The sequence below is a fragment of the Tamandua tetradactyla genome, chromosome 17 (genome assembly GCF_023851605.1).
Source record: "Tamandua tetradactyla isolate mTamTet1 chromosome 17, mTamTet1.pri, whole genome shotgun sequence".
NCBI classification, from domain to species: Eukaryota; Metazoa; Chordata; class Mammalia; order Pilosa; family Myrmecophagidae; genus Tamandua; species Tamandua tetradactyla.
This window is the reverse complement of record NC_135343.1, coordinates 16,000,508-16,018,791: the sequence shown is the minus strand read 5'-3', so window position 1 is coordinate 16,018,791 and position 18,284 is coordinate 16,000,508. Positions and strand designations below refer to the sequence as shown.

General features: G+C 33.1%; 1 protein-coding gene across 11 annotated transcripts in view; it reads right to left on the bottom strand.

Moving 5' to 3' along the window:
• The window catches only part of PPM1B (protein phosphatase, Mg2+/Mn2+ dependent 1B), a 147,703-nt gene that overhangs the window by 39,179 nt on the left and 90,240 nt on the right, over positions 1-18,284 (bottom strand). For 5 of the 11 annotated variants that reach the window (XR_013164240.1, XM_077134127.1, XM_077134128.1 and 2 more), the window contains 3 exons: positions 12,713-12,830; positions 10,979-11,090; positions 10,536-10,593 (listed from right to left, as the gene is read on the bottom strand). Coding sequence is in view for 10 of the 11 variants with exons in the window: in XM_077134127.1 (XP_076990242.1) it covers positions 10,536-10,593; positions 10,979-11,090; positions 12,713-12,830 (288 nt within the window). In the remaining variant the exon portion in view is untranslated. Of the gene's footprint in view, positions 1-5; positions 1,882-10,535; positions 10,594-10,978; positions 11,091-12,712; positions 12,831-12,986; positions 17,370-18,284 lie in introns of those variants that run through there. The other 6 variants (XM_077134126.1, XM_077134124.1, XM_077134125.1 and 3 more) reach the window with 3 other exon arrangements.

Sequence of the window (18,284 nt, the reverse complement as noted above, 5' to 3'; positions counted from 1 at the left end):
ACAGGAAGAGAAAAGGAAGAATATTATTATTTACCTAGACTACATTCCAGGTTGGATTGAATTTTAAAAGAAAACAAAATCAGATGAACAAAATTACCTTCCTTTCTTTGTTTGAAAAAGGTACTTTTACAGAGAGATGAATGTTTTGTACATTGTGTATGTGTGCATTATCTATCTAAAATAGATAGATTACTCTCCACCAAATGCCTTCCTCTTTCTCAAATCACTTAAAATCATCCTGGCTTTGGAGAAACAGATCAAAATATCAACTACATCCAAAGTTTCGACAGTGTCAACCTACTTAATCAACTTATTTAAACAAAACACTATATAAAATATAGACATGAAAAGTCAATGTTTTACAGTCACAAAATAATTGTTTTAAAAAATATTTTCCCATGTGACCATTCGTATTTAAAAAAATTTTTTTTAACAAAATCAAAATTCACATCTGCCATTAATAGCCCACAATTCTTATATTTATAATAAGTGATGAATAATAAGTAGCCAAACTGATTTTACAATCTTTAAAATGCTCATCATGGTAACTTTCTCACGTATCTATGTGTGCCTATACTTTTCAAGGATTAATATTTTCTACCATGAAAAGGCAATAAGAAATAGAACAGACTTACTTTGAGTAAGCCTTTAAATAGTATCAGCTTAGACTTTTCCATTTTTACATAAAAAGTTTTCCTTTTAGCTAATGAAAAAAGCCAAGGCAAAAGTTTTAAAAATTTTATAAAGAACAAATGAAATCTAATGTTTTTTTCTGCAATATACCGAACTTAGTTGTTTAAAATAATTAATTTTAAAAATAAGTACAACATGCATAGATTATTCCACATCACATGCTTTATTGGGACTTAAACACTTATCATTTCATTCTAAACACTTGGTTGACATACATTTTGATGTGTGTACTTAGGCTATACAGAATATACAAACCAAAGCTGTATGAATAATACACAGAATTTTCAAAAATTATATTTCATAAAGAATACAGAGAAAAGAAAACCACACATCCAATGTCTCACAACTTCTAAAAATAAAACTACAAAGGTGTAAAATATAAACAAGTCAAACAACACACAAATTATCATATTGGAAAAAAATTACAGGCCAGATTCAGCCATTCTTTGAAGAACTAAAATTATTAAAGAAAACACAAATTAATTACAAATCTATCTATGAGTGTACTAATATGTGAAATAATGTGAAGCAGCAAATTTTTTAACAATTTTTTTCCACAATATAACAATCTATAATCAGTAATCTCTAATCCTGTTTTGTATGAACTTGACTGACTTTTAATAACTGGTACCCTGATTTTGGCATACATATGAAATAATATATAATTTTATTAAATTCAAAATACTGTAAATAGTCAACTTTAAACTATCTGATAAAGGTGTATGCAAAGAAGGCCTTTGTTAAAAACAAGGCTATATGAATATAATAAACTAGTTTTCCAAGATTTAAGTAACAAAACGGTTATATATAAATGCATATATCATACTTCCTACATAAAAACCACCAAATCAAAGATGACAAAAATATTACCAAAAAAGAAAGTCATATTTTTTCACCACTCATCTTTGTCCCTGAATCTTCATTAGAGCTCTCTAATTCAGCAAGATCATTTTTTGATTCAGTATGGCTTTCCTGCATTGTCACTGGGTTTCCAGCATCATTGTTCGAAGAAGTAGCTGTAGCAGCTGGTTCAGCAGGGCTTTCTTCTCCCTCTACTTTAGCTAGCCTGTAACTAGTCAGCATCTCCTCCAGAAGTTGTCGGTAGTTTCCCCTATGATTAATTCTCATTTGCCTGAGAGCTTCCACCAATTTTCCCTGTGATCCACTTTCCTCTGCTTCATCGGAGGCCTTTTTTTAAGATTTAAGACCCCAGTGTCAGTAGACAAACTAGGATATCACATGTATTTCATAACATATTACAGCAAAGCACTCATTTCTCTATAATGAGTATTATAAGTCTAAGCATGAATACATTTTATTAAATAAGCATCCACTCTTACCTGTGTCAATAAAAACTTCCATATTATCATATCTCCACAAGTTATTTTTAGTAAACAAATTATCATTAACTATTTTACATCTTATCTCATACTTCCACATTAAGTTTAATCTGAAATTTATTGTGCTTTTGGAAATCAACAGGAATACACTCATTTCCTAAACTGGCTTACGTCAAAAAAAAACACCACCACACAAACGACAACGACCATAATGATTTAGAGCAAAAGGAAATTAGTGCTTAAAGCAATAGGAAAAGGAAAGAAAAGCAGGCCATCAGAACATTAGTTCCTCAATAGGTAGGAGAGCATATACAAAATGTAGAACTACATTAGTTTAAACTGATTTTTGGGCTATTTTAATTCTTCTGTGGATAAAAAAAATTTTTTTTGCCTTTAAATATCTTCATAAAAGTATCTCTAGATAGGAAAATTATTTCAAACATTAGAATAAGATATGTAAACTCCTGAATCCCTTTATGTTTTATCAAATTTTGGAAAATTTGTAGGTTTCTATAATAGTAGCTACTTTATCTTACCAACAGAACAAGCTCTAATAATTCAAGCTGGTTACAGTTAACCTAGACTAAAACCTAATAAACTAACCTAGGAGACTAAAATCTTACATTATGTGCCTTCTGATATGACTGATGATGAATTATGAAGTATATAAGCCATATCCTGTGTTCTTGCTAAAAATGTTTAATATGCATCTAATAAAGCTAATTTTCAGTTTACAGGAAAAACAGGGAAGAAGATCAGTTAAAGGAAATCATGAGGAAAAAATCATGAATCCAGGACATGGGATAATTTATAAATAAGTGACTCAGACTCCCAAAAAGTCAGTGCAAGAAAAACTAAAGAAAAGTGGTTGCTGCTTGATTTAAAAAATCTAAAAGACAATCTGATTAGACAGTGGTTCAAAATAACAATTATAATAGCCATTCTAGAGACATCTGGGGAAATCTGGACTCAATATTAGATATTATAGAATTTAGTATTAATTTTCTTAGATATGATAATGGTATTACGGTTATGCAGAAAAATGTCGAGTCTTAGAACTACATGTTAAGATATTTAGAGGTGAAATATTATGACGTCTACAATTTACTTTCAAATGGTTCAACCAAAGGGGGAGGGGGGAACACACACACACACACACACACTGATAAAGCAAATATGGCAAAATGTTAATAACTGAATCTAGGCAGACAGAGTACAGGTGTTCACTATGATTATTTCAACTTTTCAATTTTTTTGGCCATTTTCATCATAAAATATTGAAAAACGTATTAAAAATCTTATACAGACGATCTTAATAATCTTTTGAGATGATTACAATTTTTGCCTCAAACACTAATATAACCACATATTAAACTGAAATGTTCATTAGAAAAATGAGAGCACCTGAATGATGAAAAAATAAAAAGTGCCCTCATGGCAAAAAAATCAAGAAATGATGATACTGTGTGTATAGCAGGTGATTTTTGTGATGAATATGTCTGTGCATCTGTTCATTTTAGGATTTTATATGTAAAATGCCTAGAAATAAAGAAAATAAAGCAATAAATTAATGATAATGGGTGGTGAGGTTATAGGATTCTTTAATTTCTTTATATATTCCATATTTTCCAATTTTATACAGGAAGCATACTAACTGACAAAAATAATTTTTAATTTACAAATTTTATCATGTAAGAAACCAATTAAATGTACTATTACGATTTTCTTTTTTTTTTTTCCCTATCTTTCTTCCTGTATGAAATAAAGATTTCTCTATACCTAAAATTTTTCATTTGGATCTATTCAGGAAGGGTTAAGATGGAACAATGAGATCAGTGCACTCAAAGAATAAAACCTCAGGTCTTCCTAATCAGGTCTTCCAAAATAAATTTTCTCTGCCTCAAAGGTATATCGCAAATATCGTTTAATGTAGTCAAGAAAGAAGGGAAAAGGGAAAGAAAAAAAAAACCAAACCTCTCTTTCTTAAAAAAAAAAATAAAAAAAATTCCAGGACATCAAAACAATATCTACTTCAAATGGGCAGTTAGTTGTCTGAAACTTTACAACGAAAAGTCATCAACCCTGATTTCATCAGAATAACCCGTGAACTTTTAAAATTACATAGATGCCAAAGTTCCTTCTCAAGATAGATTCAGTGGGTGTGGATTATTTTTTTAAAGCTTGACAGATGATTTTGACATGCAGCTAAGGCTGAGAACGAACTGATCTATAGACTTAACAGTATAATTCTACTCACTTGAACTTACTGATCAGTGATAAGGTTGGAACAAAGGTTGCTATATTTGTTGTATTTGAGTCAATTTTGGAGGATTCAACAAATAAAGAACTATCACTCTCAATCTGCAACCTTTAATATTATAGGAATCATCTCTATTTCTGTGAATTGTTGTAGTAGTGGTGGTTGGAGAGGAATACTTGCTCTTTAAAGAGTACACTAAAATCAAATCTGCAATAAAATAAGGGTGGATTTACAATGACTGGCATCATAGAGACACAGTACCAAAAAGCATTTTAAAAGTCATTTAATTTTTGGCAAATTACATTTTCTTTAAATGTATGCTGATAGACAATGGATGGATGGAACCTCTTCCCTAGACATTTCATATGAGTCTTCAAAATACTGTTACACAATTCTCTCATGGGTTTTCATCAGTATCAGAAGAGGAATCTACTACCTAGCTGTACTTTCTTTCCACAAATTCATAAGGTTAATAAAGCACACCATGTTTACACATATATTATAGCAAGTAACTGCATTTTCCAACTGTTTGCAAGTCTCTCCAATTAAGACAGTAAGCTCCTTGAGAGTAAAGATGATGTCATATTCCTTTCTATATTCTACCATGTAGAAAAGGAAAACTGCTAGTACTAGTAACTTTGTATACATTTACTGATCACAGATCTATGAAATCGGAACACATGTATCTGAATGCTCCTATGATGACTGTTTTGCACAGTTGAGAACTCCAAATAAATAGGGCACTTACTAAAGAAGTATTAGTGAAAATTAATGTAGAACTAGATCAGAGTATTTCATATTTAAGTGCTGATAATACATTTCCTGGATACTTCAAAGATCAATAAAATTATATATTGATAAAAAAATCAGACAGGATGTTCTCACTTTTCCTGTAAAATAAGTCAAAGGAAATTACTAAGATGAGAATTTAGAACTTTTTCTCCCCAGTTATTTTGCTGTTGTTTAGAAGTTCTATCGTCTATCTTAGACTACAGCTTAAAAATTATCAACCACTCAACTCTTACTATGAAAATATCACCTCCACCAGGTGATATTTAGACATAGAAATATATTAGATGTTGAAATACAGATAAATCCCCCCAAAGAGGGGGGGAATTCTAAGCACATTTAAAATATAAAATTTAATCAGCTAATGTTTATTTGCAGCGGCAGTTTTTTTCAATGCAGCTGCCATATATGCAAAATTATTTGAATAATTATTAAAAACAGAGAAAAAGTAGAGAATGCTAATATAAATATTTGTTGCATTTTATGTGGAGCCCTATGCCTTGCCCTATCAGTTAAAAATAATTTTTGGAACTAAAAGTTTTCACATGTGATTTCATGAGATAGAATTTAATTAACAATGTCACAATGAATCCAATAAATTAAAGGTTACTTGCAAGGATTATGTGAAGTTTAATGTATCGGGGAATAATTTTAGACAGTCATTTAAATGGTCAAAGTCACACAGTTAAGAGAAGTGGTATGCTGAATCATACTATAATAAAAGTGACTAAAGTTAGTACAGGTACAAACAGTATAAGTCTTCTCCATTAAACTTTGACGAGTGAATAAAAAGCAAACAAAGAACAACTTACAAAAACTAGTATTCACAAAGTCCTAAAACAGTGGTATAAAAATGTAAAAGCAGCTATGTCTATTGTATTTATTTATTTGGGGTAAAATTTTAAAAAGAGGACTGTATATAAAATTTAATAACGCATAACAAGAATATGAAGATTCTTTCAGGATTAAAAAGAGCCTAATCATTTCTGTCTCTCCAACCTCAAATCACAAAACAAATCCAAATATCTTAAAAAGTCTTTTATGTATTAGGAGAAATTTAAAAATACATTGAAGTGAAAAATAACCGATAAGGAAATGGGCTGACAACTTAGTGTCAACAATTATGTAAAATATTCCTCATCAAAAACAGTATTTTAAGACCAGTAAACACGAGATTCATAAAAGAATGAAAATAATTTTTTTTGGATGGTGGATAGAAGTGGGGATGTGACTATAATACAGAAGTTCTAAATATTAGACAGACAGCAAAGAACAATGTAGAGAGACTAGGTCTTGGAGTTAGCCTGACCCGAATTCAAATTCTGACTGTAAAATTTTTTGAGCTTTGTAACCTGGACAACCTACTTTACTCTCTGATTCTTAGTTTCAGCTGTAAAAGAAGGGTACTGAGGAGATTACATCTGAAAATATATATCAAGGGCTCAGCACAAGTAGGAACTAGGTAAATGTGAGTTTGCTCTTTACCCTTGAAAACTCAACTCATATGGCTTGAGCAGTGGTATACTAATTCAAAAGCATTATGAGTCTTCCTGCAAGGGAAAACTTTACATTTTTTGCATGGAAAATATAAAGCTCTAAAAATATAGACTTTTATCAATTAGCAACTACAAATTATTTTTTAAAATATGACTCAGAATCTTATATCAACTACTAGGACATTAATAAATGTATATATTTCTTATGTGACAAATTTACTGCGCTTTCACCATATGCCAGCCATTGTTATAGATGATGAGACAAGTCACAAATAAATCAGATGTCCTAAATCTCAAAGAATTTATATTCTTATTGGAAATACAAAGCACAAGTTAGTATTTTAAAAGAATGATAGCCCTACCTAATATAAGAACTACTTATAGAAATATGTAGTTTTATTTTTCCTAGAGATTTTATGGTAGATGGGGGAATTTCTCTGAGCAATTATTTTTGGGGATCACAGAATACTTTGAGAAACATGAAAACCACGACCTACTCATGATTAAAGAATGTGTAAGTTCATACATAAATTTTCAAATAACTTCTGAGGATTCATAAACCCCTTGATTAAGAATACCTGCTAGATTCACTTCCACAGGTTTTTATATTAAAAACTGAGAAATTATCAATATTGCCTGCATTAAGAAAACTGAACATATTCCAAAAAGCGGAAGTAAAAACCAAATATAGCAAACAACTTAAGATTCCCCTAAATATTAGTGAACTTTGAGTATATTTTAAATGGTTTAATTTCTGACTTATACTCAACTAATATTTTCAAAATACATTTACTTTCCAAAGATATTTTTTAAATATAAGAAAATTAAATGAATCTCTATTTCCAACGATACTACTTACAAGTATTCACAGCACAACAACCTCTAGTTACTCCCTGATATAAAGTAGTAGTTTTAGGGTTCTAAATAAATCTTGAACTCTAATTAGCATTATTTTTAATTTTATATCTAAGCTAACACTACTTAATTTTTATAGTACCTGCCAACTTTCTCCTCTTCTGTATTTCTATCTGTGTTAGTTAGATTCAGTTGTCAACTTGGCCAGGTGAGCATACCTAGTCTTGTTGCTGCGGACATAAGCCAATGGTACGTGAACCTCATCTGTTGCCAATTACATCTGCAGTCAGCTAGGAGGCGTGTCTGCTGCAATGAGTGATGTTTGACTTAATTGGCTGGTGCTTAAATGAGAGATCGCAACATAGCACTGCGAAGCAGCTCGGCATTCCTCATCTCAGCACTTGCAGCTCAGCCCAGGCCTTTGGAGATGCAGAAAAGAAGTCACCCCGGGGAAAGATGTTGGAACCCAGGGGCCTGGAGAGAAGACCAGCAGAGACCATCCTGTGCCTTCCACATAAGAAAGAACCTCAGTGGAAAGTTAGCTGCCTTTCCTCTGAAGAACTAACAAAATAAATCCCCTTTTATTAAAAGCCAATCCGTCTCTGGTGTGTTGCATTTCAGCAGCTAGCAAACTAGAACACTATCACACTTTCATATTCCCCATTCTGCAAGTTAACTACCAGCTCTTGCCACTATACTTCCTGACAACACCTCCCATACTGCAGAGATCTAATTAAGTCAAGAAGCATTTATGGAGCATATCTGCCTAACTCACTGCTATACTGGGTAACTTAAGAGATAAAATTTTAATTATGTCAATTTTTTTCTGAAGTCTGCTTCTCTATAATTTTTTTTTGTACATTTCTGCTACTTGTCATTACAGTTCTAAGGTAGTTATTACCTGAAAGGGTAGAGTATTATTTCCCAAAATATTATTCTGGGCCTTTCACTTCTGAAAGAAGTACAAATTCTTATTTTTCACAATAGCACTTTCTGCTCCAATCAAAACTATGTCCCTCCTTTCAGATATATCTTATACTTTGTTCTTGCTTCCCATTCATTTGAAATGGCATCCTCCTCATCCCATTTTTGCTATTTAAATCATTTTTCAAGTCCCATTTTTATTCTGAAAATCTTTCCTAACTTTCTGTCCTTAACTGAACTTCCACAGCAATCACTGTACAATTCACATGGCAATTAATCACATTCCATATTGTCAATTCTTTTATTCTTTATTAAATTACATGAAGCATTTTTATTGTTTAACTTGTAAAACTACATTGTAAGCTACATTAACAGTAGGGTTGGGACCAGGTTTTTGTAGTCTCCTCCCCTATCAACTCACCACAGGGTAGACTGTTAGGGTTTGACCTGCTGACATTAACAGAAAACTATATATGACACTGTACAAACACAAAAATCCTTAACTTGAACAGCTATATAATAATCTATTTAAGGCAAGCTTTATATACTGCACATTTCCCCTCAGTTTCATGGTTCTGTTGCCTGTTCATTCACTCTTTATGTAGCTACAATGTATAATTCTTTTCTATTTTAAAAAGATTAAAAAATAAAAGTCTTCCTTGGTCTATATTAAACAGAAACTTAGAGTTTTTAAAAATGTCAAAATCTTGTTTGGAGTAAAAGCAGCTTACTTTCTTGAGGGACTAAGAAATTCAGCAAGGTATAATAAAGATACAGTTTTTGGGAAATGATTACAGTACTGCTTTAAATAACACCAGGGCCCCATTTTGAAACACATGAGGAAATGAAGTGTTTCTATGGCTGATAATAAATCAATATCTTTCGAGGGCTTATTTCTTCCAAATTTGGTGGTGGGACCCATACTCTATCTGAAGAAGTAGGAGACACTTTACCTTCCAAATCACCACAGCCTTTTTAGTCATGTCAACATCTATACTCATTTGCTTTCTGAATGTTACCACAACATATCTTTATTTTATTAATTCTCCTTGTCTTAGGGATAATTTTTAATACTTTGAGCCACCTGCCACAAAAGACTCAGAATCACTGCTCTACACCAAGATATAAATGCTATTATTAGCAATATACAGCATCATTTTTATTCAACTCACTAAAACTGTGTTTATTAACTGTACAATATTCCTTTTCACATTTTATTACTAAGAAGAAAGAAATTATAAGACCTTGTTATGCAGTAATAAATCTTGGAAAGCAACACAATTCAGATGATATATAATTTCTACCCAGTAACTGCTGTATCTCTCAAAACCTGCCAAGAGGAACTGGAGACTTGGACAGTGTGCCTATTTCTTCTGTAAGATTTTCACTGCTAAGTTTGGCTACCTTAAAACTTTGAAGCATACATTTCAAAACCCAAGAAAAAATACATAATTGCTACTGACTTTGAAATTTGGGGCAATTCAAAATAAAAGACACTGAATTGTTTCCTGGTAATGGTACCAAAAAAATATATATTCTATGCAGATGAGTAGTTGGCAGCAAATCAGTATTTCTAAGGATGGCTTAATTATAAAAGGTATGCGGATAGGATTTTGCTTGATAAAGCACAGCAGGCTACAATGAAAGTGATTATCTCAGTTCAAAACTCACCTATTTTTTTGGAAAAAATATATAATATTTTATATCTCCATAATATTTTTGGAAAGTATTTTTATTTCAATTAGAAAGGATTATTTCCAGATATTCAACTGGGCACACAAAGGCACTGGAGGGTATAGTCTTCGAAACACTAACTCATTCACTATCACTAACCACTAACTTCCACTGATGATAGCAGCCTGCTCTAGAAGAAAATGAGATATTTCAAAGCATACTTTTGCTTCAAAATTAAGATTTAAAGGAAAGAAGAAGGAAAGGCAGACAAACAGGGAAGAAGAATAATGCAAATAAAAAGGGCTTTTAATGACCAAAAGTGACAACAGACCAACCACAAAGAATATTATCTCTACCTCCATTTCAAAACATTTCCTTTAAATTTAACGTATTACTTCAAATAAAAAGGAGCAATAATTTATTATAGATTTTATTATGTGACTATAAACCGATTTAGTATTTACATCATAAAATTATTTTAAATGCTTAGGAAACGAAACTTACCACATCACTTTCTCTATGTGGATTCAGTCTACTATAAACAGCTTCAATGACATTGCGCCTAAAAAAAAAAAGTTATGTTAAGCTTAATTAAACTGCATACAATTATTAATTGTGGAGTATTATTTGAAATAATACTTCATCTTGAATATACTCAAAAGTTCACTGCCAAATTAAATATGTACACAAAACCATTTCTAGATTCCACTCAGAATGTGATCCTACACAATCCATTTTTTTATTTAGCAAGGAAAGAAGTACCTTCACCTTCAAATAGTGCAGCAAATAATTTCTTTTCTAAAAATCTTTTTGCAACAAAGTTTTAGAGTTCTTTTCTACTGTAAGAATCATCAGTACACTTCATCCTTAGAGGACTAATGTATTTTCTTATCCAAAATGATTTAATTACCAAAGAACTCAAAAGTAGTTCTTTTTGTTCCACTTACTTGCCAGCAAGACCTCCACCAGGAGGCAAATTTGGGATATTTTCTGCAGATAAGATGCGCATGACATGTGCAAGATCAGGCATACCTTCTTCACCAGACTTCTCCATAATTTCTGTAAGTTTAAAAAACAAATATTACCAGGTAAGAAAAAAGAAATAAGGTGCTCAAAGATGATGGGTACAGGTCAAAGAGTCAATGGAGTAAGCTTGAAAAGGTGTTCACTGGCCAAATCTAGGACAAAATGAGCATCAAAATAACAGTAACAGATTATAACACAATGAAAATAACAGGAATCTGTTAAGTCCATGCTCATATATATAAATTTAAAAATAAGAAAGTTTTTCCTTACAGTAAAACGCTAATAAATATAGAAGGAATGACTGAATTAGAAAAATCACCACTGACTATCACCCTAGTAGTAACTGATTCAGGTAAGAATCAGCAGTGGATTTTAAAACTGATAGGTAGAGGGCGGGCAACAGTGGTTCAGTGGCAGAGTTCTTGCCTGCCATGCCGGAGACCCGGTTCAATTCCTGGTGCCCGCCCATGTTAAAAAAAAGAAAGAAAACTGATAGGTAGAAATTTGATAAGAAATAAATAGCTAATCTCAAAGTATCTCTCCACAGAATACCTATTATTAATAACATACTTATTAATTACTCTTTTAATGGAGGTACCTGAAAGACAGAACCTAGCACAGGTAATAACAGTTAAAATTACCACTAAGGGGACAAATCCACATTTCATGCCTCCTGATGTGATGTGCTGAGAAGAGCCTAGCACCACATATGTGCTACTCCTGCTAATGCATAATCTGAATCTTAACAAAAGTAAACTCCAGCCAATCTAAATTTAGGGACCTTTCCTCCAAGTAACCCGTACTTTTGAAAAACAAAGTGAAGGTAACATAAGACTATAAAATGGTTTCATACTGAAGGAGGGTAAAGATGCATGCCAGCTAAATGCAGCAAACACTCTTGTATTGGATCCTACACCTATAAAAAACATTAGCAGGACAACTGGGTATATTTGGATGGGGTCTGTTACTTGTTGTATTAATGGGTAGTAGGGCATCATACCTCTAGACAAACATAACTAAATGGGGAACCTAGGTAAAGGGTACTTGTACCTGAGGGCTCTTTGTAATATTGCAAAATAAAAATAAGTTGGGCGGGCCACGGTGGCTCAACAGGCAAGAGTGCTCGCCTGCCATGCCAGAGGACCCGGGTTCGATTCCTGGTGCCTGCCCATGTAAAAAAATAAATAAATAAATAAGTTACCATCAACCACCTTACGCAACATCAAAGCTAATTCTATCAGTAAGACAGAAAGATATATGGCAATGAATTCTGATGCTTAACTTGAGAAGAGAGAATGGTGGATTAAGAATTACAGCACCTGGTGTTTATGACAACCTGAGACAAATTTCACTAGATTTCTTCACTTACTAACAGGAACGTAATCAGGGAAAGAAGAGGGACCAGGGAGTAGGGGGTAAGTTTTAACAGACTATCTTCAGACTGTGTATCTCTTTGATGGTATAATTGTCTTCTCTTCTTCCTGCCCAGTAAATCCCCAAACCTAGGTCCAAGATGGGATGGTAAATATTAGGCAGACAGATGCTTGTTTGTAAGGCCTGGTTTTAGAATATTTTTACTATGGAAATTTAAAGAGAATTATTTGATAAACAAGGAAGAACATTTTTCCTCCTAAATAAAAAAACAACTTTCATACCTTCAACCCGTGATTCCAAGTGCTTATCCAACTCTGAATCTTTTTTCACTGCTTCATCTGAGACTTTTGGGGCATTTGAAAAGCAAACAAGTACAATACTCATGTTATCTCGACTTCCCTGTATATTAAAGAAGGAAAAAGGAAAAAAAAAATTTCTATAGTCTACCAACTTTCTATATTTACTTCAAAAGAATTACTTTAAGCAATGCAGTTTAATCATTCAAAATGTTCACAATCAACACATACATTCCGATTCCAAAGAATAAATACAAACCTGATGAAACATGGTCTCTAAGTATGGGTCAATCTTATCTTTTGATTTTTTTGGTTCTATTCTTCTTAGCTACCACCATTTCACGGTCTGAGAAATAAAGACAGCTTCTCATATATTAAACTTCTCCAACCGTTTCCCACTCAAGATTACATGGTCCCAGAGTGGCTTAAACTGAAAACATCCTCCCAATCACATGTACAAATTTTTTCCAGCTAATTAACCTGCATCAGCACAATGCATTACAAAACTCTATTGAATTTAACATAGCTGAAAAATGTAGACCAGCAGGATACCCAAACAGCTAAAGTGAACTACAAACATAGAAGAAAAGAGTTAAATTTGAAACTGTTTTGCGGGTACAGCATCAAATTGCACGTAAATAGATAGGTAAGCTATAACTGGTCAGATATGACGATTATACAAAATCAAAATAGTTTCATGGTTTTGACAGCAGTGGAAAATGCTAATTTAAGTACAAATTTTACTGCTGCCTTTTAATTAACATTCTCACAAATGATCTATATTAAACTGGAAGTATAACCTATATACTGCTTTTTTTATGAGCAATAAATTAAAAAGTTACAAGCAATAAGAACTTCATTTTTTCTATAGTTATGTTACTTCAACAAAACTCAAAGAAACTGTTTTTGTAGACAGTTAATTTTTTCAAACACTTTTTCTTTTCACCAGCCCAGTGGAGTAGGTAGGCTATTTTATCTGACAATGAAGTTTGCCAACCACAATGAAAGAAGTCAGGACACACCCATTCAAACTTTTTTGGTCATAATAGCCATAATCTAGGAAGGCTTGCTTGGTTGAGACTTCCACCTTTCTAGAATCTACACAAACATCTAGGATGCAGCCAAGAGGGCAGACAGGCCTTGAAGAACTTCAGTTACCACTCAATAAATCAAGGTTCAAAGACAGTGGATGTTACATTTTAAAAAGCTTAAACACACACACACACTCTTTCCACAGACTCTCGTGCCTTGATAGAAAGAACCATTACGGTATAAAACCAGCTTCTCAAATATGTGGAAAACTAGGATGTATAAATTAACCCAAACTATTTTCATTCCTTCTTGAAACCTACCAAAACTTCCATAATGACTTATTAGGAATATTGCATTTGGTTGTATAAACATGTACAGCTGCAAAAAGCAAAAAGCAAAAAAAAAAAAAAAAAAAAGGAATTAATATATTCCTCAGGAATCACAGGCATTTACCATATATATTAGGGTGGAGAAAAATTTAAAATTATACCACAGATATTCAAGAATCAAAAATCATTATACGTATGGGCCATAGTGGCTCAGTAGCTCAGTGGCAGAGTTCTTGCCTGCCATGCCAGAGACCCGGGTTTGGTTCCTGGTGCCTGCCCATTGGAAAAAATAATAATAATAAAAAATCACTATAATAATGATCTTTTGAAAGGCAATTTCACAAATAAGTAGAACTAAAACCTTTCTAGAAATCCAGTTAATTTTAACCATTTTTTATCCTGGTAACAACAGCATGAGCATTGTTTAATATTTCCTAATTAATATATATAAAATGTCCACTCAATGTTTATAACTTATAAATTACAGATTCTTCCACTGGAAAATAAAATTAAAGAAGTTTACAAAGCTTCCAAAGAAATTAAAGGAAATAATTTACATTTATACCCCAGGATGAGTGATTTCAATGATGCTGCATTTATTTCTATATAAATATGACTTTTCCCTCCACAAATACAACCTACGAATGTTTTTCAGTAGTTTATATATAGCAAGTGAAGAAGGTCCTCCCCTTTATGTCACTTCACTTCGCTAGACACACATAATCTTTGCATAATGAGTATGAATTTCTCAATATACCTAGAGAATTAAAAGAAATGTTTTTTAAAAAATAAAAACAACTTGGGCAACTAAAATAATTAGCATCTATATTATAAGACTGGTTATTTTTTCTTTTTACCTTTTAATTTTGACAGTAACACAGTAATAATACTCTAAGGAATTAGAGCAGTAATAGATAGGTCAAAGCAGCAGTACCCCAGGCATAACTAAGGATATGTAAACATAAGAGCCTACCTTGGTAAAGCTGAGAGGAATAGGTTGCCAAAAGAGCGCCATCTCCTGGCCAGGCCAGAAAGTGCACCCTGGTGGCATGGAAGGGAAAAAAAGGCTTTTTGGAGTCTTTCCTGACCCTTTTCAAGGGTTCTTTGGTTCTGGTCTGTGCCTCCTGGACAGTTCTGTCTGGGAAATGCTGATGAACCAACTGTTTAAGAAGAGCCTCAACATAAACCAAACAACAAAATCTTATACAAAAGAGAAAAACTGGCCCTCAGAATAAGCCCATCAAGAGAATCAGATGCCCAAATGTCAGCAAAAACCATACTGTGGAAAATACGGCCCACAGTAAGCAACAAATTAAAAAGGTGGAGTAGACAAAGAATCGAGCTAATCAAACAAATCTCCTAAACCAATTCAAGAAAATGGTTAAAAAGATGAGGGATATTAGAAGACACTGGGTGAGTGTACAGAATAATTTGAAGGTACACAAAGAAAAATAACAGAACTTATGTGAATGAAAGGTGCAACAGATAAAATTAAAAGACACTACACGCAGCAGCTGAAGAAAAGATCAGTGAGCTAAAAGACAGTACATCCAAATTCAAACAGTACATAGAGAAATGAATGGAAAAATTTGAGCAGCGCCTCCGGGAAATGACTGACAACACAAAGCATACATTCACATTATGGGTGTTCCACAAGGAAAAGAAAAGGGGAAAGGGCCAGAAAGAATATTTAAGGAAATAACGGTCAAAAACCTCCCCTTACAAAAGACATAAATATGCATATGCAAGAGACACAATGTACTCCAAACAGAATAAATCTGAAAAGACCCACTCCAAGACACAGACTAATAAGACTATCAGATGCCAAAGACAGACAGAGAGAATTCTGAAAGCAGCAAAAGAAAAGTGATCCACCACATACCAGGGAAGCTAATTAAGACTAAGCACCGATTTCTCATCTGAAACTATGGATGTAAAAAGGCAGTAGTATGATATATTTAAGACATTGAAAGAGAAAAATTGTCAGGCAAGAATTCTTTATCCGGCAAAGCTGTCCTTCAAAATTAAGGGGAAGTTTAAATCATTCACATGTAAAAAGAAGCTGCAAGAATTTTGTTAGCAGGAGACTTGACCGACAAGAAATACTAAAGGGGGTTTCAGTAGGCTGAAAAGAAGAGACAGGAGAGACTTGGAGGAGAGTGTAAAAATGTAGATTGTCAGTAAGGGCGATTTCAAGGTTAAAAAGAGAAAAAATAAGATATGGTAAAAGTCAGAGGATAAAATGGTTGAAATAAGTACTTCCTTTACAGTAGTAATATTGAACGTTAATGGAGTAAACTCTACAATCAAAAGACAATGACTGGCAAAATGGACAAAAAAAAATGATACATCTATATGCTGTCAACAAGGAGATTCATTTTAGACCCAAAGATATAAATGGATTGAAAGAAGGTTGGAGTCAAAATTCCAACAGACTACTTTACAGAAAAAGAAAAGCCAATTATTAAATTTATTTGGAAGTTAAGGGAACTTGAATAGCAAAATACATCTTTAAAAAGAATAATGAAGCAGGAGGACATACACTTTGTGGCTTTAAAGCATATTGCAAAGTTACAGTGCTCAAAACAGCATGGCAATGGCATAAAGAAAGACAAAGGGATCAACAGAATCGAACTGAGAATTCTGAAATAGATTATAAAATCTATGGTCAGTTGATTTTTGACAAGGCTCCCAAGTCCACTCAACTGAGACAGAACAGTCTCTTCAATAAATGGTGCTGGGATAATTAGATATCCATATTCAAAAGAATGAACGAGGACCTCTTATCTCACACCCTATACAAAATTAACTCAAAATGGATGACAGACCCAAACATAAGAGCCATTACCATAAAACTCCTAAAAGAAAAGGTAGGGAAGCATCTTCAAGATTCTGAAGTAGGAAATGATTTGTAAGATCTTACACCCAAAACACAAGCAAAAGAAAACAGATAAATGGGACCTCATCGAAATTGAATACTTGTGCTCCAAATGACTGGCAAAAAGGTGAAAAGGCAGTATACTTAATGGGAGAAGATATTTTAAAACCATATCTGATAAAGGTTTGATAACCAGAATATATAAAGAACTCCCATAACACAATAAAAAGACAAACAACCTACTTTAAAAATGGGCAAAAACATGAATAGACATTTTTCCCATGAGGAAATACAAATGGCTAAAAAGCAAATGAAGGGTGGGCCACGGTGGCTCAGCAGGCAGAGTTCTCGTCTGCCATGCCAGAGACCTGGGTTCGATTCCTGGTGCTCATGCTAAAAAAAAAAAAAAAAAAAAAAAGCAAATGAACAGATGTTCAACATCACTAGCTACTAGGGAAATGCAAATCAAAACTACAATGAGATTATCATTTCACACCTACAGAATAGCCACTATTAAACAAACAGAAAACTACAGGTGTTGGAAAGGTTATGGAGAAATAGGAAAACTTATTCACTGCTGGTGGGATTGTATAATGGTACAGCCATCATGGAAGGCGTTTTGGTGGTTCTTTAGGAAGCTAAATATAGAACTGCCATATGATCTGGCAATCCCGCTACTGTGTATATACTTAGAAGAAACAAAAGCAGGAATGTGAAAAGACATTTGCACACCAATGTTCATAACAGCATTACTTACAACTGCCAGAAGATGGAAGTAACCCAAGTTTCCATCAACCGATGACTGGATAAACAAACTGTGGCATATACATATGATGGAATATTATCTGCCTGTGAGAAGGAATGAAGTCCTGATGCATGAGATAACATGGATGAATCTGGAGAACATTATGTTGAGTGAAATAAGCCAGACACAAAAGGGCAAATATGGTATGATCTCACTAACTTGAACTAACTTGTGGAATTAATATCTGGAATATAGGTTACAAGAAGATAGAATGAGGGTAGAAAATGAGGAACTGATACTTAATTCGTACAATATCATTTAATAAGGGTAACTGCAAATGTTTGGAAACAGAGAGGTGATGGTGGCACATTATTGGGTGTGTAAGTAACAGTGCTGTATCTTGTATGTGATAGTGGTTGAAAGAGGAAGTTTAGGGTAGTGTATATCACTAGAAGGAAAGCCAGAGGATGAAACAAGGGCCTGTATAAAAAAGTGAACCCTGTTGTGAATGATGAGGGTGGTTAACAGTTTAAATACAAGAATGTTCTTCCATTAATCAGAACAAATGCATAT